Genomic DNA, 26,927 nt, shown 5'->3' with positions numbered 1-26,927 from the left:
CTAATTCATTCAGAATTAACATGCTCAAGTGTTTCAGGGTGAGACAGTCTATTAATCATAAGATCTAGGTCTAAAGGTGAAGCTAAGATGGAGTGTTAATTAAAGGTCTCAGATGCAAGACACCCCTATAGGTACAGCAAATATAACTTACACAACTCTGGGGAAAAGTTAAAGGACTGACACATGGATGCTGATAGCAGAATTACTTAAATCAAATAAAATGTCAGAAAAAAGTTGTATAATGTAATGGGATCTGTGAAAAGTCATAAGATATAGCTTAACAGCCCAAAGAGAAAACCATTTCAATTTTATAATGCAAGCAGATCTGATAAATAACTTTCAGTGAATTCCTAAAACCTAACATATGAAGTATCCAGGGACAAGCTCTTAGGAAGAAGATGATGCACTTTAGCAATCAAGCCTCAGTGTGGAGCCTGTCTTTGCCTTACAAAGGTGTGACTTCACTGGCCTGAGCAAAACTCAAGTCCCTTACAGTAAAGGACTGACATCCTTGAAACAAAGCTATCATGCAAGCAACAAGGATTAGTCTGGACTTCTCAAAACTTCTCCAAAAGATGAAAAGTGAAACAAAGGTTGGGAGAGAGGTAGGCAGAAGTGAATGTACTCTTCCAGTCCAGAAAGTGGCTATAACTCATCATCTATTGTTCTGCTGAGAAAGCAAAAGCAGGGAAAGTCCACATTTTCCATATTTCCAAAGATGTTGATTTTCACTTGCTCCATATCTAAAGGTCTACTTGATGCCTCAACATCTTAACCCAAAGTCCAGGAGGGAGATATAACTCTAATTTTTAATGTCATTTAGCATGTGTATCTCCTTGGGAATTGGATGCCACCAGATATACCCAGTGCACTGGCCATGACTCTTTCACAGGCACAGATACCTCCTTTAGGAGGTTAGTAGGACCTTATATACTTTTCCTTACTTTTTAAAGTATTACACCATTAAATGGTTGCCTAAATGGACAAGGAAGGTTTCAGAGGGAAAATACTCCTCCAGGGCACAAAGGGTATTCTAGACTTCTCTGAGATCTAAGATCTTTGTTATTTCCATACTCATATTACAAACACTTGGATATAAAGTGATCCAGATGGATACCCCAGGTCTTCAGGGAGGCTTTTAAAACAAAAATGATCTGCTTTGAAAAGGGTACAAGGAATGGAGGGCTGGCCTCCAGATAAACAAACAATGCAGCACCTCAGGAAGCAGTAACAGCAACTGTCTGACACAAGGAGGATACCCAAGACAGTGTAGTAACTTTACAGCCACAAGCAGCACACACAGTGCCCAGAGAACATTACCAGCTGAGGCACTGGAGGTGCTAGGCAGGGAGGGAAAGTAGCGAAGGTGTGTGGTCTGCTCACCTTTCCTGGGAGGAGGGAGGAGTTGTAAGCATTCGGAGTGCACATAGAGAAATTCAATTTCCCTGGATGAGACCAGGGAAACAATTTCCTGTGCTTCAGGGTGGGGATGGAGCTGCTGGCGGCAACACCTCTTACTGAAGGGAGAGATGACCAGAGTGGCTAGCCCTTTGCATGGTCCCCTTCCCTTGCTTAAGCCAGGTGTTTGCAGGGAAATAGAGTAAAAGCCGTTGCACTATCTCTGATGGCTGTCTGAATGACGGCCTCTCCTATCTGACCCCTGCTCTGATGATGTAGAATAAATGGGGCAACTGGCCAGGAGGGGCCAGATGATCAAAAGACAATAAGGTTACAAAGTGCAAAAAAAAAAAAAAAAACACTGCCCAATTAAAATCCCACCAGAAGAGATGTGACAGAAAGACAGCAAAGATAATAGCTAGCAACAAACCTACTAGATGGTGAAGCATATAGGCTTGGACGTGACACTAAGACACCTAGAACTCCACAGTCCTGAGCACCTAAGCCCTTGCTAGAAGGACAAGGGCTCTGTATCACAGACAGTACCAAAGCTTTTTAATAAAGGTGATAGTACTGGAATAAGGGATGGCCTCTCCCAAGCTATGTCAGTACTAAACATATGAAACCAGGCAGGGTCCTTAAAGGACAGAAGTCGGACAGGACTTGGATGAGGCCACCAACAGTCATCCAGGTTCAGAAAGAACCATAGGTTTGTGTATTATAAGGCCTCCATCAAAACTGCAAGGAACTTGGCGAAAACTGAGGGTAGCTGAAAGGCCAAAGGGAAGCTCTCTCTAAAGGGGGTTCCTATTGGAACATCGAATTTCCAATTGCTCGAATCACTAAAGATCGACCTTTAATGATCGAACATTTGGAAATTCGAATGCTTTAAAATGAACATAAAAAAAAAAAAAAGAAAAAGTAAAGAGTGTAGGCAGGGGGCAAGCCCCCCTGCACCTCCCCATGTGGGGGACTGTGCCTCCCCCGCTACTTAAATATACCAACTCGAAGATCGCGCTACAGTGTAGGAAAGGGAAATCTTCCCTTTCCGCACCGTAGTGCATTAAAGTGCGATCTCGGAGTTGGTATATTAAAGTAGCGGGGGGTGTGGGGGGTGCAAGGGGGGCTTGCCCCCCTGCTTTAACCTGTCAGGGTACATTGTCTTTGTTTTTCTTTTTTGATTTCGAAGTTACGGAACTTCGATCACATGGTGTCAACCATATGGTATTCGAAGTTCCGTAACTTTGATTTTCTAATAGGTAACCCTCTAAAGGATATGCTGGGAAAACATGCTTCTCAGAATACTTATACATACTTTCCAAACTGTGGTGTGCCAATATGTATGCATTATGTCATTCAAAAACATGCAGTGACTGGTCAGTACCAACAGCACTTTTACATGGCCAGTCACCATTCAGAATTGCATGTATCTGACACATAAGTGGAAGTAACTTAAATTTAGATATGGAAGGAACTCACAGTACTATGGAAAACAGGTACATGCAGACATAAAATATCTGCCACTTCTCCCTAGGCCAACCTTTTCATTCTTGACTTTTGCAGAAGTTATATTTGGTCAAGTATCTCAGCTGTTTAACTGGTCTAAGAATATTGACAAGGGGCCAATGTTTATAGCCCACCTGTTCTGCATGTTTATATATATGTATATATATATATATATATATATATATGTATATATACGTATATATGGCAGAAGATAATTGTGTACTTTTCATTCTTATTCATCTTCTGCTGGTTATTCTCAGAACTGCTGTCTTAGTGGAAACATGAGCGCCAGGAGGTAAAAGTCTCGACAGATGTTGTAAGGTAGTCTTCCAACAGGATGTGAAGAAGAACTCATTTACATTAGAAGATTTATTATTATCTCCTATACATGATGGTCAAAGAGAAACCCTTCATAAATTAAATATCAAGAATCATCTGTCTCATTTTCTTATGGTTAGAAGACAAAGACAATAAAGTCATCATGAGGTAGTTGCAGCTCTTATTAGTGACCCTAAAGTTGGTTCTGGCTACATGAAGGTTTACTTTGTTAGAGGTGTGCATGAATTGCTCAACAGTGAACTGATCCAAAGACTAAGGGATGAAAGAAATATCGTCAAGGCCCTGATATGCTAGTAATGAATGGAACTGGGCCATATATAATGATGCTTCTCCAAAACAAAATATAAGTCAGGCTCTGTGTAATACAAATAATATGCCCTTGAAGGGTCAAAAGCACTGAGGCAGTGTTCTTCCCTGCAAATTAAATGCCATTTCAGAAGCCCAGCTCAATGAGATGGTCATTCAAACATCATTGTTAGTCTGCCAGTTAGGGAGCTGATGTGTTGTCTTAGAGAAGCATACATGTGTTGCAGTCATTTCCACATACATCATAAAGAAGGTCCTTTGCAGGAAGAAAGGGAAAAAGAGTCATGGTTCCTCTCCATTTCTGAAGTGAGGACTTCCAAATCCACTAACTCTGTTATGAGAGATGATTCTGGATGTGAAGGGGAATATCTTCCTGGAAGTCTTTAGGTTTCCAATATTTGCCTGAAGTGGACCATAAAACCTAAAATAGACCAGTTAATTAAGTGGCTATGAATGTAGGAGCCTGTGCTGCAATGGGGAAGGGGTAGGCACTGGACGAATGAACATGAAGTAGTCAAGTTGGAAATGAAACTGAATCACCAATGCCAACCTAAAATTGATGCAGGTGAAAGAACGGTATTCACTGTTTGCAAAACTGTGCTCTCCCGGACACACACTCATTTCTACCAAGCTGAGAAATTTACAGAAACATACTAGAAAGAAAAAAAAGACCAAGGGACCATGAATGTGATTGCTGACAGCTGCACCTGAGGATGTCTAGTCTGAAAAAAAAAAGAACAAGAGAACAGAGTCAGATTCCATAACATGTCTGTCAGATCTAGGAGTCAAAATATTAACTACACAAATGCCTCTAAGGTCACCGTGGCAAAAGTACAGCAGCCCTGATAGTGGCTTGGGGCTCATTTTCAAAAAAAGACACCAGGAAGATAGTTCTTTCCTCATCTGTGTAAAGGACTGATGAACATGACAAAGCTGAAACCACAGTGGACATCTCCCTAAAAGATAACACACCACACAAAGAAACAGATACTACTGGTGACCTATGGACTTGGAAATTAAGCCATTCCTAACAGTCTTAAGCCTGGACATCATATTCCTTACCCTGGAATTCTCTGCCTTCTGCATGATGACCCTGGATAACTGTACCACCAATGTTTACTGTGTCAGTGCTTCTTCTTAGCATCACTAGGTTCCACCTCCACCAGGGATTAAAGACCTCAAGTTTTAGCTGGTTGTGTGATACATGGCACTGTTAATTCATCAGAATATAGTTCAAGTGTTCTAGACATATTAGAACTAATGATCTTATTTTTAGATCTAATGGCCATACTGGGACTTGGTGGGATTTACAGTTTTAGGTTTCTCAACTTTTAAATGTGGGTACTTTCCAATAGTGACTGCACTAGGAGATCTGAACAATGCCAGCCATAGGAAAGAATTGATGTCCAAAAGGCAATGCACGTCTTCTAAAGTAGAGGAAGTGATACTGTGTGGGCCTCAGAGAGGTGGGACCCACCATTATGAGGGGCTAATACTTTATAATGAGTCATTTAAGAGGTGTGACAATAAGTACTACATTACACATTGCAGAGGGCCCCTCAAAGTAAGATCAATCCCAGTCTCTTTGCTACTGTTCTTATAAAAGAATAATTTGATGATTCAATACTTTAGAACCCTTTTTTTGAAGGTCATAGTGTGGGTCAGCATGAGAGGGAGACTGACAATCTGTATGCCTACAGCAGGCTTTTAATTTTGTTCAGCCTCAGTTGCAGGTGATGGGCACTCAAGACTTTGCACTACCTTTTCTGTGAATGTGGTCTGAAGAAAGTACAGTTGTGTACACTTACCATGAATGTAGATGTTCAAGTGTATTCACTGTTGCAGTTATCACACTTGGGTTATCTGCCTGCAGGTAGCCCTCAGTAGGCCCGAATACCAGAGACTTAGTATTTCTGCGTCGATGCTGTCAATCTAGGACTGATGTTAGGTCGTCAGGGGTATAAAAACAGGCAGCCGACACCATTACATCAGTTTTTCTTGCCCCAAATGTCAGGAGCCCCCCAAATAGGGAGCTAGGTTATGGTGGGGAACATACCACCAGTAAAAAGTAAATACCAATACCAATACCCCAGAAGGGGTTAGCAATAGCCATAGATAGGAGAGAGAGAGAGAGAAAACCAGGGGGCTGGAGGGAGGGAAACCAGGACTGCAACAGTGAATACACTCGAACATCTACATTTATGGTAAGTGTACACAACTATACTATGTTCTTCGTGTTTCTCTGTTGCAGTCATCACACTTGGGTGGCTTCCCAAAGCTGAAGAAGGATGGAGGCAGTCAAGAAGAGTTAGGGCTGGCTAGTATGCCTTGCAGGACTGCTGTAGCAAATCTGCCCTGGATTTGGAAAAGATAGGCAGGTGGTAATGCTTGGTGAAGGTGTGTACAGAACTCCAGGTAGCAGCCTCCAGGATATCCCAGGTAGGGACTTCCCTGAGGAAAATGCTGTAGAGGTAGATGTTGCCCTAGTGGAATGTGTTCTGACCCCCTGAGCGGTTGGTTTCCCATGGTGCTTGTAGCAGAAATGGATGCAGTGTGCTATCCATTTAGAAATGGTTTGTTTTGAAATGGCCTTGCCCTCTGCCCCTGTTGCAAAGCTGACTAGTAACTGGTCAGATTTTCTGAAGGGCTTAGTCCTATCAAGGTAGAATCTGAGCTGTCTGTGCATGTCCAAGGAATGCAGGATCCTTTCCCCTTTATTTTGAGGCTTAGGGAAGAAGGTTGGCAAATGGATGGATTGATTGAAAGCCACACTAGACACCACTTTGGGCGTAAAGGAAGGGTTAGCCCTGAGGGAAACCCTGCCAGCATGGAAAATAATGAAGGGTTCCACAGCCATGAGTGCTTGTAGCTCAGACACTCTTTTAGCTGAAGTGATGGCTAGAAGCAAGGCTGTTTTCCAAGACAGGAATTTTAACTCTGCTGATGCAGCAGGTTGAAAGGAGGGAAGCGTGAGCTTTTCCAGTACAATGTTAAAGTCCTAAGCAGGGGTGGGTGCTCCCCTTGGTGGCCTTAAGTTGTTTGCCCCTCTCAGGAACTATTTGATAAGAGCATGCGAGAAGAGAGGTGGCTCAGTGTTGTAATGATCAGAAATGCCTGAGGCATGTATCTTAATGGAGGAGAAGGACAGGCCTTTGTGGAGTATATCTGCTAGTTAATCCAGGATAAGAGGCAGAGAGGGCAGAGTTGCGTCCTCTCCTTTAGATTGAATCCATGAGAAGAAACGTTTCCACTTATCAGCATAGGATTTTCTTGTACTGGGTCTTCTGGCTTCAAGAATGACGTCCAGCACCTGTTTGCTTAAGGTTGCTGGGGGAGAATTCAAGGAATAAGCCAACTTAGGCAAGATGTAGGGTTTGCAGTTGTGGATGCAGAATCTGTCCCTCCTCCTGGTGTAGGTGCCAGGGTGGCACTGATGTCAGGCTGCCCAGGAGTGGGTACTAGTGCTGGCGTGGCCAGTCCAAGGCAATCAGAAGTGTCCTTGGTCTGTCCTGCTTTATCTTGAGTAATACTCTTGAAAGGAGAGGCATGGGGGGAAAGGCATAGATTGAGAGATTTACCTACTGAAAAGATAGGGCATCCACTTTCCAGGGCCTGCTGTGAGGATTCTTGGTGCAGAATTTGCTGAGCTGGTGGTTGTAGGGGGAGGTAAAGAGATCCACTTCTGCAGTCCCCACTTCTGAATCAGAAGGTTGAAGGTGCTGTGCTCCAATTGTCACTCGTGCGGGTCTAGGAGGTTTCTGCTTAAGTCATCTGCCAGTAAGTTTTGTTTGCCTGGCAGGAATTGAACTTGCAGATGGACTTGAATGTCCAAGGCCATGTTCCACAGGGCCATAGCTAGCCTGTAGAGTGGGTAGGAATTTAGATTCTTCCCTGCTTGTTGATGTACCACATACCTGTGGTGTTGTCTGTTTTTATTAGCAGTTGTCCTGGAAAGATTAGGCATTTGAAAGTTATCAGGGCATTCTGTACAGCTAGCATCTCCTTTTGGTTGATGTGCAGATGAATTTGACTTTGGCTCCATTGGCCCTGAATACATTTTCCGTCCATGTGTGCCCCCCAGGCATAGTCTGATGCATCTGTGGTTAGGGTCTGGGCAGTTTGGGGTTGAGTAAATGGCAGTCCCTTGTTGTGGTTGCATGCTTCGACCCACCAGAGGAACTCTGTCCTTAGGGTATGATAGGAATGACTGTTTCCAGGTCCTGAGAATGATGGTACCAAAGACTTTTTAAGTACCGTAGGAGTTTCCTCATATGCAGTCTTGCATCTGGAATCAGCAGTATACATGAGGCCATGAACTCTAGGGCTTGCAGTATTTTTCTTGCAGATAGCTGGGTTCTGGTGGCCATTTGTTTGAAGTAGTCTGTCAGATAGACTTGTTTTTCTGAGGTGAGGAATGCCATCTGGGAAGTTGTGTCCAAGCTTGCTTCCAGGAATACAATCTTTTGACTGGGTACCAGTTTTGATTTCTTTTCGTTGATGGTGTTCCCCAAGGAGGTGAGAAGGTTTTTCACAAATAACAGGTGCTGCAGCGGCAATTCCTGACTGTCTGCCTGAATCAGGCAGTCGTCCAAGTACGGGTAAATTTGGATATTTCTTTGCCTGCAGTATGCAATGGCTGGAGCCAGGCATTTTGTGAATACTCTGGGCACAGTAGATAAGCCAAAGGGAAGTGCAGAGAACTGATACTGAATAGACCCTGCCCTGAAACATAGATACTTTCTGCATGATTGCCTGATGGGGATATGAAGATAGGCTTCCTTTAAGTCTAGGGTGACTAACCAGGCATCCTTGGCTAGCAGAGGAAGAAGCTGTTGCAGGGTAAGCATTTTGAATTTTGATACTACCAGGAAGGTGTTGACAATGGAAAGATCCAGAACTGGGTGCCAAGAGCCCTCTTTCTTGGGTGCCAGGAAGAGTCTGGAGTAGAATCCTTGACCCCTCTTTTCTACTGGAACCGGCTGAATACCTCTGATATTGAGCAGGGAAAGTTCTTGGTTTTGAGCCTCTGCACACTGGTTTGGTGGAAGGTCTGGAAACCCACTTGGGGTTGGCAGTGAATGGAATTAAAATTTGTACCCCTGGGATACAATGTTGAGGAACCACCGGTCCTGAGTGATGGACATCCAGTTTTTTGCATGAAGGGCAAGTTTTCCTCCTAGGGGCAAAAACAATTGGACAGGGCTGAGGAGTGGAGTAAATAAGTCATTGTGAGCTTTTTCCATAAGGAGGTGGCTTACCACTCCCTGCTTTAGGGGTGGGGGCACTCCATTGCTTAGATCTCTGCATACTGTAGTCTGGGTGGTCTGTTTCCCCTGGGTCTGGTTTGAGAAGGCATGGAGGTGGCTGGAAAGGACCAGTGTTTGGAAGAGCAATGCCTACTGACTCTAGGGGATTGTACTTGTAAGAATTCTTTAACAGTCTGCATAGACTTAACTTTTTCTTCCATCTTTTTAAGAACCTCTTCTGCTCTGGTGCCAAACAAACAGCCCTTATTCAAATGAGCATCTAGTAACTTTAATTTGACACGGTCTGGCAAGGTCTGCTCCTTCAGCCAAGCATGTCTTCTCAGTACAGAGCCAGTGATAGCTTCCCAGCAAGATGCTTCTAGGGAGTCAAAGCCACACTGCAAAGTATGCTTGCTGACTTGGCTTGCAGAGTGCATAAGCTCATGAAATTCTTTATTTTCTGCACCGTATGAAAATGTTGCCACTTTTTGTTTAATAAGTTCCATAATATGTTGCTGGTACTTCAGCATGTGAAACCGACAATTCAATGCCCTAATAGCAAGAGTTGCAGAGGTATATACCTTTTTACCTCATCTGTCCAAAGCTCTGGAATCCCTGTCTGAAGGGGTGGGATTCTTGGCTGGAGTAGCCTTGATACCTTTAGGCCCCTGAGAAATGAACTCTGGGTCAGCAGTAGGATTCTTGAAAAGCAATTTGTGAGTGTCAGGTACTCTGTAGTACCTGTCTGGTTTCCTAGGGCAGGAGGTAAAGTGTGAGGAGTAAGACATCATCCACATCATCCAGGACAGGGGGTATTGCTAAGGGCCAGTGTTGAGGCAACTCTAGAAATTCTCTGAGTCTCTTTTTGGACTGAGGATAGTCTTGTCATTCCCAGTGGAAATGCTGTCATAAGGTATGCAAGGTTTCACCAAAAGAAAAATCCTCTGGAGGGGAGGCAGAGGGAATGGATTCCTCTGCATCTCAATCCTCATAAGCAGATAAGGGCATGTCTTCATAATCAGAAATTTCAGAGTCATCAGACTGCTGGTCTGTAGAAGCTGAAGGGGACTGGACTCTTTGTCTTTTAGCAGGTGAAGGCTGACTTCCCCTAATCAGTGTAATAAGGTCTTTAGCCATTCTAAGCATTTGTTTTTGTGGCATGGGAGCAGGTGCATGTGCTTTGGTCATTGGTTTTCTAGGCAGAGTGCATACTCTGGGCCTAAGAAATTCTGTAGTTTTGGTTAAAAAAGAAGTCATTGGTTTGAGTCAAACATAGGCTGAGTGAATACCTACCTCAGAAGCCGGTGCCTGCTCAGTGGCTCCGAACCCATCCAAGGTAGACACATCCGCAGGTTCCGTAGTGGAAGAAGAGTCTCGCGGCATACTGGACTCCAAATGGGTCTCAGCAGAGGCCAGTAAATCCATTGAAGTGGGCATCAGGGGCTGTGAAAGCACCTCACTGAGTACTGGCGGACTGGCGACTAGCTTAACGGTAGCATCATCGGCAGTTTTAGACCTATGCAGTCTGTCTCTGTCTTTATCTTTATGTTTTTTCGGAATATCAGTAGTCAGATGGCTTACCAAAGCCATTTCAGAATACGGAGATCGAGAGCAAAAGAATTTAGAGACAAAGAGATCCCGACGACTAAAGGTTCGGGCATTAAATATTGCACAAAACCGACAGTGAGGGACATCATAGTCTGGGCCTAAACAGGTGATGCAGTAAGAATGAAAATCTCTGTGAGGTATTTGCTTTCCACAGGCAAGACAATTGTTAACTTTTTCTAACATCGGTTACAGGAAGGAAAAAGGATCCCCAACGGGGTACTTAGCTTTAGAAGACTTCAGGATTATTCCATTTGTAAACGAAAATTAAGGTAGCGGCCGACCGGCACTTGCAAGCTGCTTCTGCTTCGGGCTCCGCTGCAAGAAAGAGTGATGTAATGGCATCGGCTGCCTGTTTTTATACCCCTGACGACCTGACATCAGTCCTGGAGCAACAGCATCCAACGCAGAAATACTAAGTCTCTGGTATTCAGGCCAACTGAGGGTTACCTGCAGGCAGATAACCCAAGTGTGATGACTGCAACAGTGAAACATGAAGAACATCTTCCATTGCAGACAACTCAATGTCATGATCAAACCAATTAGTCCATAAAGTTTAATTACTGTGCTTATAATTAAGCTTGATGCAAGAAAACTAATCTAAAGAGAATTCAATATGTAATTTAAAGAATAAATAAAAAAAGAATGCAATAAAACCAAGAAATACAAAAATCCAAATTAGAAATAATAATTTAAATTGAAAATGGTATAATTTGTCCAAGTGAAATAAGTAAAACTCATGAGCCACAAAGTACAAGCTTTCTGAGCGGAACACTGTAACTGAACATGGGACAACATCACATAAAGTATGGGCACAGCCTAAATAGAAACAATACATAAATTATGTACTAGCATAATTTCAAAAATAAACACATGATAAATAAATACAGAAAATGAATTAAAATATGCAGAAATAATGCTGAAATAAGCTGTAAAGCATAACAGGCTGCCAGAAGAAAAGATGACTTGTATAACAGTAAATAAGAATCTGCAGGCTTCACACAACTAGATGTCTGTCAAGCTTCAAACAAGTTGGTAGCCAAAAGAGCCCATATAAAAATTAATTAAAAGGAAACAAAGGCAATTCCATCTCAGCAATATGATCTGGTACCATAACATGGCTGATATCTAAATCAGTGCTCAGTTCTGGCAGCATAAACCGACAGCTGTCAAAATCAGTGTTCAGATCCAGGATGAAGTCACTGTCCTGAAGCTGTTAGATGATGGGTAACTGTTGGCTGGATGTCACATACCAGATGTGGCATATTATTTAAGTGAAAAGTGTATTATGTCATAGACAAGTCAAAATAAAAAGGGTCAATACTTTAATGTTTCACTCTGAAATAGTAGCATGATTTGGAGAGCTGTCAAAATCCTTGTGCAATCCTGATATCAAACCACCATTACAAGTATAACCAGTTTCTTAAGTACAAATGAGGGAACCCTTTTATCTACATTTGCAATCAAAACTACTGACAGCTCTATGGAAAATTCAATTATGATCACAAAGACCAGTAAAAATCTTACGGGCTTGGGGTACTAATCTGAGAAACACTTAATTACAGTACACTGTCTAAGGTGAACAGGTGTCTGTGTAACGGATTTATATGAAAGAAAATGTCCCAGTCATTTATAAAAATGTAATGTATTTACTTGAAGCAAAGCAAGTTTGAATTGTACAATAGTATGCACATCACATGCAAGCAATCACAACAAAATGTGATAACAGAATGATCTACAGTGGATTATTAAGTAGCAGATTAGATACTGGTTTGTACACAAAATATTTTCTTAACTCATGCTTCAAGATAAAATATTTTGATACCTTGTATATAGCGTGGTTTTGGAATTATTAATGCAAATATGGACAAGCAATATTTGATGCCTAGAGGGACAGTAGAAGGTGACTGCAGAAACTCCTGAAGGCACACTCGGCTGTAATGAGTTTTAATACAGATTCAAGAATGTCTTGTAGAAATTACAGATGTCGCTGCTCAGTCAATAAAGAAAGTCCTGTATTCCATTAGACTCTAAAATATGCATTTTTCATGAGGAATAGCGCAAGAAACAGCTAAGTGTACACTACATCTAAATTTTAACAAAGATATGTAGGTTAGAAGAGCTGTTTTGACTCAGATATGTGTGCATTCCAGAGGGTCTATATTATAATCTCGAAGGTTTAAAACTTCGAATCACTAAAGATCGAACTTTAGTGATCGAAGTCTTAAACTGTCAAAACAAAAAAATACTAAATAAAAAAAAAAAAACCTAAATAGTGTGTAGGCAGGGGGGCAAGACCCCCTGCACCCCGCACACCCCCCTACTTAAATATACCAACTCTGAGAACGCACTACATTGAAGTAAATGGAAATCTCCCCTACAGAGATTTTCCGTTTAAACGTTCGATGCAATGCGTTTTCGATATTCTCGTGTCAACAATATCGTATTCAATATTGTCAGACTTCGAGATTTTAATATAGACCCCATCCCAGACACTATCTACACTTGCTCAAAGTGGTATAGATAGGTGTGTCAACATATGAGATTTGTAATTTCTGTCCCAAATCTTGATGAGGCAACCTCTTCTTCTCAAATTGAAAGTATTTTTTTTTTCCTTTTACCAAAATTTAATTTGAATGGTTTTGATATAGCAAATAGTTTATTTTGCTGACTTTCTACAATAATATTGTATGTATGTTTTGATCATCCCACAGTCTGGCATATAACACTAGTTTCAGCTCTGAAGCACAATCAAATCCAGGCATTTTCATTGTTACATTTTTTTTTTTTTTTTTTATGTACCCTAACTTGGAATTACAATCTCATATATAATCGTCAGATATTAGAAAATGTACCTATGTGTACAAGCATACTCCTTTATGTATGACATCTCTACAGATAAACTTATCACTCATTTGGCCACATTTGCAGCTGCCATGTCCTACTTAAGTTAAAACAAGTCTATATCATGACGTCAAAACGTCAAAAGAGCAAATGTTCTTACACTGACACGGAATACCTGAAACTACTAAATCTCAAACGGCCAGAACATTTCCCAGGGGAAAAACACACTGGGCCAACAAAAAAAACAAATCGACAGACAATATATAGTGGGGGCTTTGCCCCCCACCCCCTATTTAAATATACCAACTCCGAGATTGCACTACAGTGGAGGAAACGGCAAAGTCCCGACAATGGCCCAGTGATTTTTTTTTCCCTGGGAAAAAAACACCGTTCTGGCCTTTTGAGATTTAGTAGTTTCGGGTATTCTGTGTCTATGTAAGAGCGTTTGCTCTTTTGACATTTCGACGGCCTAATATAGACCTGTTAAAACATATTTACATATTTGGTAAATAAATCCCAGGAACCCTGGCAATCACAGTATGACACCAACCATGCTTTTATGTTAGCTCACATGTTCATGCCCTGTGTTGCTGGCTTCTTTTACAACAATATCTTTTTATTTAAGAAATGAACTCCTTTCTTTAAGCTTATCAGTCCTTGTTGCCAGATGCATTACACTAGGCTTACTGGTCATCATTTATCATATAAAAAAATTAGCAGGCACATTGCTCAAGACATACTATAAGCCATTCCATGGTATTTTTAGAAAATCATTACACAAAGTGCTCCCTACATACATTGTGAATAATGTTGCTCAACTTGCAGAGATATGATTTAATATTCTAATATAAGTGAGGCAAGAAAAAGCATATTGCAGATTTGGTGAGCAGAACCTATTTAAAGAAACACATTGAAGCTATACTAAGCAAATATTTGGATTTTTATGGGTTACTTTGCAGTCATGTACATCACAAAAGAAAGTGAGAGATCTTAAGAGGTATAGACAGAAGGCTAGAGAAATGAACCTACTTAAAAATTCACTGTGAAAGGCTGGCCAGATGAGTTATCTGCAGAACACGCAAGATATAACAGTACACTGAGATTAACTGTATTCACATTCTCATGTTCAAGTTACACAAAGTGACATAGCTGGTCAGTGCAGAGACCTCATTACCTGTTCTATATGCATCATTATTCTAAGTTTCCACAAGCACTAGAGTTAACAGAATTTACAAAGTAGGATTAATATTTTATGAAGTAGTGAAACCTATTCTCAAGATATGAAACACCAGAAACAGTATTATCTGACACATTGGTCCTCAGTTCACAAGCAAGGAGAAAATGCAGATAATTCAACATTTTCTGAAAAGAAGTCATGACTAACATTGTTGTGACAGAAATGCCATGCAGGTTTGTAGTTTAAAGACAGCAGATTGAGTAAGACTGCAAGTAGCCCCCCCTCCCTGAAAAAAATGAAAGTGAGACAGAACTTGAAATTTCCATAGTAGTTAATATGCCTATGATTTGTATTAACTCAATTACACAATATGGACTCCTTTGCTTGGCTATTGCTCTGATCTTGCTTGGATCTGGTTTTATTCTACAACACATCTTTATGACATGGCCTAAATACTGAAGCTCACTCTTTACACACCAGTATTTATACTGGCTCATCTTTAACTCTGAATTTTCGATAGATAGAGTCCTGCCTCCAAACTCGAATCATGTGGCTCTTTATCTGGAACAAATACCAGTATGTCATCCATGACAATACCACCACAAGCAAGTAACTCACTTTATGGTGAGAGACTTCAGGTGCTGCGGTTATACCAAATGATAGACTCTTGAAACAAAAGTAGTAGTAATGAGGGTTGTCAGCTTTTGGCTATCTTCTTCAAGGGTCATTTGCCAAAATACACTGGAAGCATCAATTGCCATAATGGAAGTATTGAATAGAGAAAACTATAAAACAATTAAGACAAGAAGTATCACTGCTAGTAGAGTATAGAAGAGGGAACAGATCAACAAAAATACTCAGAAAGATAGATGTGATAAAAGCAATGCACAGTATCAGAACGGACCAGGATCTATCATGTACTGTCGCAAATAACAAACTAAAAATTTCAGCACAGGCAGAAAAACTTAGAAGATACGCAGATAAATATAAAGGAAAAGTACAAAATAAGCAATTTATTGATGGCCCAAAAAAGTTTTATAGAGAATTGGGAAACATGGCAAAAGGAGTTGAAACACCACCAAAAATGAAGAAATAGATACATTTTGGAGAAATATCTATAAAGTTCCTTGGATAGAAGAAGTACAATAAAGAATAAGAAAGATATGACATAGAATGAAGTAATGGCTAGAAAGATTGAAACAAAGTTAAGAAAAGCTCTTAACTGGAAAACCCCAGGCCCAGATGCAGTACCTAACTTCTGGTTAAAGGTATTAACATCTTTGCATGAGAATTTAGCCATGAGTAGGAACTATTTATATGCACACCCTGAACAGACACCAACAGAAAAATAATACTCCTACTTAAAAGAGAACCTGCAAGCTGTCCTAAAAACCTACAGACCAATAACTTGCCTTCTGACAACATATAAAATATACGCTGGAATTGATGCCAACAGAGTTTACAGTCATTTAGAAGAAAACTCAATCATGAAAATAGAACAAAAGGGTAACAAAAGAAAGTCATATGGAACAAAGGATCATTTGTTGTTGAAGTCATAATGGAGAATTGTAAAAGGGGAAGAATCTAAGTATGGTATGTACACATACCTCCCAACCGTTCCGAATTACTCGGTTTTTACCGAGTTTTGGGGTTCAAATGAAGGGGTGCCACGATTCCCGAGTGGCACCCTTCATTTCCGATTTTTTTTTTGCTTTTTTTAAAATTTTCGCGCTGTCGGAGCTGACGTCATCACGTGCGCAATGACATCAGCTCTGTCAGGCTACCAGCCAGTCGGAATTGAGCTCAAGGAGCTCACATCATCATTTCCCGCTGGCTGATTTGAATTGCAAGCTGGCGGGAATGGGGAAATTTAGAACAGCGCTGAAACAGCAGTTCGCCGAGCGGGCAGAGTTTGCGAGCACGGATTAAGCCAGGAACTACTCAGGGCAATATTATTAATGGCAGCAACGATGGAGGAGGAACGGGAGCTACTCTGTCAGTCAGTATACACTTTAGGTTGTGGATGTAACCGTGTGAAGTGGTACATACAGCAGACGCAAATAATGGATGTGATGTGATGTCTGGAATAAATACTCGATTAGTAATTGCATTGTTCAGGTTTGTTTTTTTTTTTTTTTTATTTACAGCTTGTTAACCCAGATTGGCTATATTTCTAGAGCTTGTTGTTTCCTTGTGACAGTCCACCAGGCAGAAAAGGAGAGGCATTGCCCAGCCTGGTTTATTCACATGTATTAGCATAAGCAAAACAGTTATATATGTATGCAAGGCTGATTGATAAAATGGCAGTTGATTTGATAAAATGGCAGTTGATTTAATACAAAGTTGTGTTTATGAGGGAACCCTACAAGGTTAACTGTCTGCAATAACATACTCAACAAAGCTTTATAGCTTCATCTAGGAATTGAGGAGGACCATATTTTATTATATCATAACAGTCATTAGATTGACACTATATTTATAAGTTTTTTCGAGTGGTCAGAAATGCAGTTGGCTCTAATTTGCAGTCCATTTCCCATAAAAGTTAATGCGTACATGTCTCATTATGTGTGAAGCATGCACAATATCAGTTGTACAAAACGACTTGGCAGTGGTGATGTGTTGCTCTGATTGCCACACGCATTATAAATAATTCATTACTTTGCTGCTCAAGTTATAAACTGACTAATCATTCCTGTTATTTTTCTAAGCTGTGTACAAAGTGCAGAGACTGCAGGGCTGATATAGTGTTTTACTGCAAATAAAGTGCTATAATTGCCAAGAGGATGTCAGCCCCTTGACACCATTTACACTAAGTTCAATCTCCAAAGCTGCCAAATCCATCAGATAGTTATATATTTTATTATTGTGAATGCAAGCAAGATATCTGCTCTGAAAACTCCTGGATTTTTCTGTATTATGGTGCACTGGTAGATATGATGCCCTTTGAGTGGCTTTATTGTTAAAAAATGTAAAATATGTATGCAGTAGTTTCAAAAGTGTACCTTTATAACACACAATGCCAATGACTGTGATAGCTGTTTTTTATTAAGGAAGTTTAGCAAGAAAAACTACTGGCTGAAATGTTATTTTATATGTATATTAAATGTCCTTCCTTTCCATCTAGCAAGTCTACTATCTGTCATAGGCTTGGAGCAGAACAGAATTATGTAGGACATATTCAGTACTGTAAGCTCAGTGGAAACGGGCTATATTTCAATTTTAAAAATGATCTAATTACTGCAACTCAGATGAAGACATTTTAGAGTAGGCCTGCAAATTAGTCCATGAAGTTGTCAAAGACAGGTTTTGGTAAGGCCCATTTCAATTTATTATATAATATAATGGCTGCTGAACACATGTATGTTTCTTGTTTTGTGTGCAAGGGGCAAATGATTTAAAACAGCCCAAAGGTAATCTTTATCCACCACTGGCCAGATGCTTTTTCTTTGGATGTGGTGTGGGTTTCAATGCTGTTTCAATGAATGTGAGTTTCAAGGACAAAGAAGTTTTAATGTCAAGCCTATTTTCATTGTGAGACAGTAACAGTATTGCTTTGTTTACCAGATGATGTCTTTTAGTGTTTCTGCATTGTTGTGCTGTAAAATGTAAAAATAAAATCCAAATCATTGTAGAAGTAAAGCAGAATGCATACATTAGTGTTTATGGTAAATGGGGCGAAATAGCCAGGTAACGGGACATTGGAATGGCTGCAGGGGGACTCTGGTGCCATGTTTTGGTTGTCTGTTCTTCAGTTTGCGTTTGAAAGTTGGTATCCCACAATTCCATTGGAGTGGGTGGGGTTGCATAATTATGTATGCAAATTAGATGTTAATCAGCGTACAGATTTGTATCTATTTTTCATGGGCCTTGTCCAGATTTTTGATGTTTCCAGGTTGAGAGGTATGTATGGACAAACTACACAAAAAAGCATTCAACTGTATCCACATTCATGGATAAAAGAGTGCTTAAAAATTTATATGATACACCCTACACTGATCAATTACATTACAGCAACCATTAAACAGTATAAAAACAAATTGAAGAATAAACCACACTGAGAAACTGAATGGAATGAAGCGGCTTTCTTTTTTACTTTCAAGCAGACTGAAGAACAGACTGAAAATAAAAAAAAAAATATAAGCACATCTTTCAGTTTCATATCAGTTTTCATCTTCAATTTGTTTTTATATCAGTTTATTTGGTTTCTTTGGTCTTTAACCATTAAACAGTAGCAAACCACTCTGCAGTTAAGTCATGATAAAAGGCAAATTATTACTCCGGGGATAAAAATTCAAAGGGGGATATTCCACGGTGACTCTTTGTCACCGCTGCTCTTTTGTCTTGTCCTTAACCCATTAAACTGTCTACTTAACAGATTAGGTCATGGCTACAGTTTGGCTCCCAGAAAATAACAAAAGTATAAAGGCTTCTCATCTTATTTTTGTGGATAATTAAAACTGTATAGTTCATCAGATGAGGAATTGAAAGCATAACTGCAAGTGGTCAAAACTTTTTCAGATGATATAAGAATCTCATTTGGTCTTGATAAATGTGCAAGAGCAACATTTAATGCAGGAAAGCTACAGCACCAAGAAAACATCAGTTTGGAACAGGAAAGTGATGTAAAAGAACCTGACCAAGAGGGAGTGTAGAAATATTTGGGAATCGATGAAGGGTCAACAACAAAACATGAACAAATGTGAATAAAAGTCAGGAATATTTTAGAAGACTAAAATTAATACTGAAAACATCATTGACATCTAGGTCCAAAGTGCAAGCTATAATCCAATTTGCTCTTCTTGTCCTAACTTACAGTTTTGGAGTGATTGACTAGCCCAAATAAATGTTGGATCAGTTAGACAGGAAAACAAGAGGGATGCTTCATGCATATCAAATGATTTATAAAAAAATCAGTGTATACCCAAGACTATATATTCCCAGTTCTGAAGGACGTATGGGTCTCCTCAAAATTGTTCACATGTAAAGATCTGCAATTCTAGGACTGCATACATATCTGCTGACCTCAAAAGTCCCAAACGTAGTGAAAGTTTTAAAACATGAGGAGAATAAGTCTAAGATGATTCCTCGCTTAGTTTAGTAGAAGCATATTGATGCCAAATGGGAAAGGAAATCAAACCAGAAACACATAATCAGGCAGCAACTGAATGTGCCACAAAAACAAAAGAAAGAATATAACGTGAAAGGTCAGATGAGAAAGGCAGGAAATGTGGATAAGGTATAAATATAGTTGCAAATACAGACAGCTCTTGGAACAGCCCCATGTTGATCAGGATCGAATACAGAAATGGTTAAGGAGAGGTGAATATAAACCAAAAGACAAAAGGTTAATACTGTTGGCCCACGAGAGTGGACTATGTACACACTGGTTTACAAATATTGAACATGTGGGAGAAACAGACAAATGCAGGTTTTGTAAAACAGAATTGGAAACAGTTGCACATCTTGTTGCTGGTTGTGACATACTAATGGCAGAAGGACTGTATAATGAAAGGCATAATAATAATGTGGCAAGACTGTTGCATTGGGGATTGTGCAAACATTATAATATGGAAGTAGCTGAAAAACACTGGAAGCATGAGCCACAAAGCATTATAGAAAATGATGAAGTTTATATCACATGGATTCATCCATTACCAACTGTTCAAAAAATAGATGTGAGAATACCAGATATAGTAGTCCATGGAAAGAAGAAAAAAAAGTAACATTGATTATTGAAATTGCTACACCCAGTGACTACACTGTCTTATGTACAGAGAGACACAAAGTCATATAACATCAGGATTTGCAGGCAGAAATGAGGGCAATGTGGATCTTATAAAAAAGAATTTACAATCGTATTTAGACATGTTACTGATACATGTAACTTCATACAAATTGCAGGAGTCAACACTGGACACATTGCAGGTGCTGCACAGAGCAATTCTGACTAACATCAGATATTGAAACAATACTAATTTCATGAAATTTAACTGTAACTGACTTAGGAATGAGGTCCATTCCCGTCATGATATTCGAAACCCAAAATACTTGGAGAAATTAAAAAAAAAAAAAAGAAGCATCTTACGTGGAAAACAGCTTAGTAACGAATAGCATCAGTGCTATGTCTTCTGACATACATAGAATGAATCTTTTCACATAACTATCTCAGTGAGATCTTTTAAAATCAACACATATTTGTACACTGCATTTTTTTTTATCACTGGGACCTCTTGCTTACACCATTCAGTCAGTTCAGTCACACTTTTATTAATTCAAGTTTTTGTACCCTTTTGAGTTCTGCCCTGAATGGAATGCATCCTTCTGGGTGTGGTCAAGACATATGGAGTTGGATTTGGCTTTAATTTAAGCTCTATCTTTTCACAGTTCAGCAGGCCAACTTCCCCAGACACAATCACACTGACTTTATTTTAGCAATCGGACCTATTTCAGATGCCACATCTCACCCGAGCATATTATTTATGTACAGACCATCTAACACATTAACCTAGAATTCAGACTTGTGTCCCTCCCACTCATACATGGCTAGAAATTTAACAAAAAAATACTTCTGATCAAAAGATAAACCACAGTCCAACAAAATAATCCACACACATTTCAAAAAGATGGTCCACAGACAAACAGTGCAAGTAAAATTAACTATCTTTTAAAACTATTAAAATACAAGTACTTTCATGCTCTACGGCATTTCATCAGATGAACATATCAATCTGATGAAGCACCACAGAGAGTGAAAGTGTTTATGTTGCTTTTATAACAACTTAATAAAAAGATTAATTTAACCCATTGATCTGCAGTCCATCTTTTTGATACATTTACCATACATTTACGAGTAGAAATCTACCAGACCACTTGAGCTTGCCTGCGAGGCTGCATATTTCTCTCTCTGCTTTACAACTGTGGACACTGAGGTAGTTTGATAGGCAGACCCTGATCACTGAATAACATTAGCTTACCTATCAATCATGAAACTCACTTGAGTTCTGTGAACAGGGAGTGTTAATTGTCAGTCTGATTCAGTATTACATGAATAGCAGTTAGTGACTCCACACAAAACATTTTTCTGTATATTATTTTTATTCTCAGAAACAACTTAGCAACCAAGCAGCCGCTACCCCAAAACAAAACACGTGCAACACATATCTCACAAAGCCAGTGTGCCAAACAGTCACAGCCCTTAAGACTAAACAACACACCTGATACACTTGTAATAGGTGACTCTATCGTCAGGCACACTGACGTCCCGCTCACCAGGCTGAACAAGGAGAGGGTCACGGTGAGCAGCCTGTCGGGTGCTAGGATCCGCCACATAACACAAGCACTCAGGTCACTCCAAGGCAAGTACAAATATGACTCAGTCATTGTCCATGCTGGTGTGAATGACCTGAGACGTACCTCCCTGGACTACATGAAAAGAGACATAAAGGAGCTCTCTGAGCATGTAGCCCAGGCCGGTATGACCCTGACCTTGAGTAGCATCTTACCCTCACCAAGAATGATGCCACAATATGAAGACAAGATGATCAATTTCCACAATTGGCTTAAGTACTGGTGTCATTCAAAGGGGATCCAATGCCTGTCAGCTTGGGATGATATGCTCGACAAGCCACGATGCTTCGCTAGGGACGGCTTGCACCTGTCACCCCTGGGCTTTCGGATATTGGCAAAGGCTCTTGCTACCCCATAGTGCCTTTTTAGGCAAGGCTCAAAAGACAAACCCACCTCCATAGGTATCACAAGGGATAAGAAACTAAGAGTAATGCTACTCAACGCCAGAAGTCTAAACCTCAAAGATGCACGACGAAACTCTCTTTAGCATGGAGAACATCGATATCTGTGCAGTAACAGAAACCTGGTTCAGGGCTCCCGAGAGCACCCCAGCACTACCAGGTTATACCTCATACCATGCTTTTCTGCCCCAAAACTTGGACCGAACCACAAAAGGAGGGGGAGTATCGATATTCATCAAAGATACCCACACCTCCAGGTTGGTGGCAAAGCACAAGCATCAGAGACTATCCATGTGCAACTAACAGTGGGTAAAACTGCCTTCCAGTTTATAGCCTGCTACAGACCACCCTCCCAAACCCAGGAACCCCACTCGGCCTTCCTGAGAACACTGGAAAATATGAAGGTCTCTCCAAACACCATTATATTGAGACTTCAACTACCCAAACATAGACTGGGAGCATTACTCTAGCTCCAACACCCTAGCCCAAAGGTTCCTAGAATTTATAAACTCAAATGCTATGGAACAACTTGTTACCACTCCCACAAGAGGGGAAAACATACTGGACCTGATCATCACCAACATGGGGACTCTATGCTCCAGACCAGAAGTGTATCCCTCACTGGTAAGATCAGACCATAAACTAATCTCACTGGATATTCACATCCCAACCCCACCCCTGCCCAGAAAACCACAGTGAAAAACTCTAAAGCAAATTTTTCACTCCCCAAAACTGAGGTGGAATCCTTCCAAGCCCCCGGGCCTGTGGAAAATACAGCCCAGACCGCAGAATTCTTTATAAACGATTCTATGAACACCTTCAGGAATGCATGGATCATGCGATCCCAAATAAAACCAAGACCCAATCCTCCAAAGGCAGACGTCCTGTCTGGTGGACCCCAGCCATAAACAAACTATACAATAGAAGGAGGAAGCTACTAAATGATAAAGCAAAATCCCAAAAAGGGAAGGCATCACTGATCAGTATTAGCAAAAAACTATGGGCACACATAAAATTGTCTAAGGCCAGCTTCGAGAGAAAAATTGCACAGGACACTAAGGATAATCACAAGGCTTTCTTTAGTTATGTTAGGAACCTGGGTGGTAATTCCCAGATATGCTCAGAATTAGTCCAAAATGACAAAAAATACACCGAACCCACAGACATTGCCAACATCCTAGCTGACAGGTTCAGTGCAAACTTCTCCCCCCTTCCCCACCAAAAGGGCAAATATCTGACATCTCAGATGCTCAGGTAAGAGCCGCCCTCTCCAAAGCAAAAAACACAGCATCAATGGGACCAGATGGTGTCCCAGGCTATGAACTCAAAGAAGAGCTAAACCCAAACATAAAACTACTGTTCAATCTCAGCCTTACTACAGGATATGTGCCCAAAGAGTGGCGTACAGCAACAGTGGTCCCTCTCCATAAAGGTGGTGCCTCAACGGATCCTGGAAACTATCGCCCCATAAGCCTGACTAGCTTGGTCTGCAAAGCTATGGAAAGGATCATCATGGACCTCATAAATAAAGATATTGGGGACCTACAAACACTGGATCCTACCCAGTTCGGCTTTGTTAAGGGCAGATCCTGCCTCTTAAACCTGGTCGATTTCTTTGAAACAGTCACCAAGGCCATTGGGGAAGGTGGTCCACACAGCCTACCTGGACCTAAAGCCTTCGATACAATACCCCACTTGGGCATTATAGATAAGCTCACCAGCTTAAATATAAACCCCTATGTCACTAGATGGATTGCAAACTGGCTCAAGGACAGAACCCACATGGTTAGAATTGCTGGAGCCATGTCAGACTCCAAACCAGTTACAAGTGGTGTCCCACAAGGCTCAGCCCTGGGACCTCTCTTGTTCGGTATATATTTCTCGGAGGTACAGGCCAACACGGAAGGACTGTGGCTGACCAAGTTCACAGATGACTGCAAACTGGGTGCCATAATCGACTCTCCAGCCGACACAAGCATCCTCCAAAAGGGCCTCATAGAAACAGACAACTGGTGCCAGAGCCATGGCCTCAAGCTAAATGCCAAAAAGTGTATAGTCATCCCCTTTGGCAAAACAAAGTGCCCACAAATTACCACATAGGTGGAAATCCATTAAGTACAGAAGAAGTAATTAGGGACCTGGGGACCCAAGTTGATAGCAATCTCTCATTTGACAACCACGTGGATAAAAGTGGTTAGAAAAACATTTTATATAGCCCACCTAATCATGAAGGGATTCACATCTAGATCAGGGGAGGTCATCGTGCCTCTTTACTCATCCCTCATCAGGCCCATAATTGAGTACAATGCCCCTTTTGAGATGTACCTTACCAGACACCTGCAGCAACTGGAAAGACCCCAAAAGTACCTCACCAAGAGGATCAAAGGGCTCAAACAGATGCCATATGCTGCCCGGTTAAAGAAACTCCAGCTCTACTCAGTGGCATATCAGAGGAGATCTGTGCCTGATGTATAAAGCCATGTCCAACCCGGAATTAATGGACATGCTGCACCTCAGAAAATCCAAATCCCATCGAAGAGACTTGAACCTCAGCACTGAAATAAATAGGACATGCTGGAGGGACAGATTCATAACCCAGAGGCTCCCTTCACTCTGGAATAAAATCCCAGTCCAGGTTAGGCAGAGTCCTCATTGACTCTCTTCAAGAGGAATCTTGATGAGTGGATGGGAGATCCCGGTATCACTTCTGTGTCACTGTTAGATAGAGGCACAGTATACTAACCTCGAAAAAGGGCATAGCAAAATAAATTTAAAATGGGTGGCGAAAGCCAAACACATTCTGGCTAGGCTTATAAATGCCCTAGGGCAGATAGCTAGTATGAACCTATGAACCTATGAACTTCATTATTTGGCTATATCTGCAAACTGCTCCATCTCAGTGCAATAACAGTTACATTTCATGCATTACCAAGCTTACTTTCACTTTGCCTCTTGTGCATTATTTTTATTAATATATCACTTTTTAAATGTGCCATTTTCTCTACATTTACATCACACACATCACTTGACACATTTAAATTAACAGTTTGTTTTCTTTACTAATTTTGTATCTTTGACAATTTTTATTTTATAGTTAAATTGTAACTTTTGAAATGCGTACCTCTGAAATATGCAAATTTTGTAGGATTCCCTTAATTTTTTGTCAAACTTTTGCTCCATCTCTTCTTAAACTGAAATTATTTTGAGAAATTCTAACTTAACAATATCAGCATTTAGAAAGCACTCCCAATTCAGGTATTTTCTCTAACACTGCTTGTTTTTGGTTTTAATTTGGAGGGGAAAGCAGAGAGTTACACAGGGCAGTGCAGTCGCAATTCTCTCTCTGGCTTGTTCATCTTTTATTTTATTAAAAAACACAATTTTCATCCAGTTCATACATATGCACCTTACAAAATGCTCCAGCACATTCACTTTAGCTTGTGTACATCTGTGAAAGCATGCACTCTCATGTATATTTCTTTTATTTTTTATATATATTTCTTTTGATACAAAATGGTCATTGGGTTTCTCAATTACTGACTCGTATGCAATATTCTGGTTCTCTGATGATGAAAAGATGATACAGATTCCCTCTGTCTCATTGCTCACTGAATAAGAGTATTAACCTAACTTATTTCTGTTTCTTTGTCCATCTTGGTTGCTTTTGTAAAGTGAGTGAACTTCTGTCTCCATGTTGGCCAGGTAAATGGCTTTCAGAAGTCAAATGCCTCTGTTAAGCCAAATTTTGTCATTTTTGACAGCAATTCAGTTTTCTTGGTTTGAACAGTATGTTCTTCTTTCGTCTTTTCCCAGTTAGGGGTTGACGCAGCAGAACTCCGGTCCGCTAATGATTGTCAGTAGGTTTTTACGGTGCCGAGGTGCCAGCCCGACGCCCAACCTTCAACGAAGGCACACCCATTGGTTTGAACAGTATAACATCTGTAAAACACACTTTGTGAGGTTAAACTACTTCTTTTTGGTAAAATTACTTTGAGCTTGGTAGATACTACTGAAACTAAACTTTTGGCACAGTTTTCTGATTGTAATGATGCTTTCTTTTTTATTTCTTGAAGATCGCAAGTCTGATAACATGTTATGATATGCACCTCTGGTTACACATGTGAAACAGCAATGTCAAAAACATCAGGTCATACCAGCATTTCAATAAAAATTGTAACATTTATTCTGTACAAAATGGAATCACAGTAACTACAGTGTTAACAGTTTACTCACCATGAATACACTGGCAACTGGCACTAGACAATTTGTTATGGGATATACTATTTCTTAAAACATTAATGCTATACAATTGTGTCTTAAAGTAACATTACTGTAATACATGCTCCCAATATATACACAGACTCTTACCATCTGTATACACTTCTCATTACGTGTGTTAATGCTGAAATCGCATATCTCAAAGTAAGGGAATTTTCAGAGATACTACAATTTTGGTCTTTTTCACACTTTTGATCACTCATGTTGACTTTCAGCCAATGAGTAATGGCAGTACTGTACCTGGTCAATCACCTCAGCAAGCCTGTATGACTTCAGTGACTGGTCCCACTTCTTCCTGTGATCAGGGAGATACATGAATGGGATTATTTTTTCTGGGATTTCTTCTATTATTCCCTCCCCTCTGTATCTAGATAAAAAAAAATAAACTGGTCTATGAACACAGTTTATGAAACAATAAAATCATATAACTGTAAATGTTACTTATTTCATTCAGTTAACTACAGCAAATAGTAAAACATC

The 26,927-nt window shown here is 40.4% G+C and overlaps 1 protein-coding gene across 2 annotated transcripts in view; it reads right to left on the bottom strand.

The window, feature by feature from the left end:
* STARD6 (StAR related lipid transfer domain containing 6) overlaps window positions 1-26,927 on the bottom strand; it is a 466,390-nt gene that overhangs the window by 192,943 nt on the left and 246,520 nt on the right. For both annotated transcript variants that reach the window (XM_044075145.1, XM_044075136.1), the window contains exon 4: window positions 26,688-26,814. In XM_044075145.1, the coding sequence (XP_043931080.1) occupies window positions 26,688-26,814 (127 nt within the window). The remainder of the gene's footprint in view (window positions 1-26,687; window positions 26,815-26,927) is intronic.

Source organism: Protopterus annectens, chromosome 1.part1 (assembly GCF_019279795.1).
Source record: "Protopterus annectens isolate FY-2018-M chromosome 1.part1, PAN1.0, whole genome shotgun sequence".
Classification (NCBI taxonomy): Eukaryota; Metazoa; Chordata; order Ceratodontiformes; family Protopteridae; genus Protopterus; species Protopterus annectens.
This window is presented reverse-complemented; position numbering and strand designations above follow the sequence as displayed.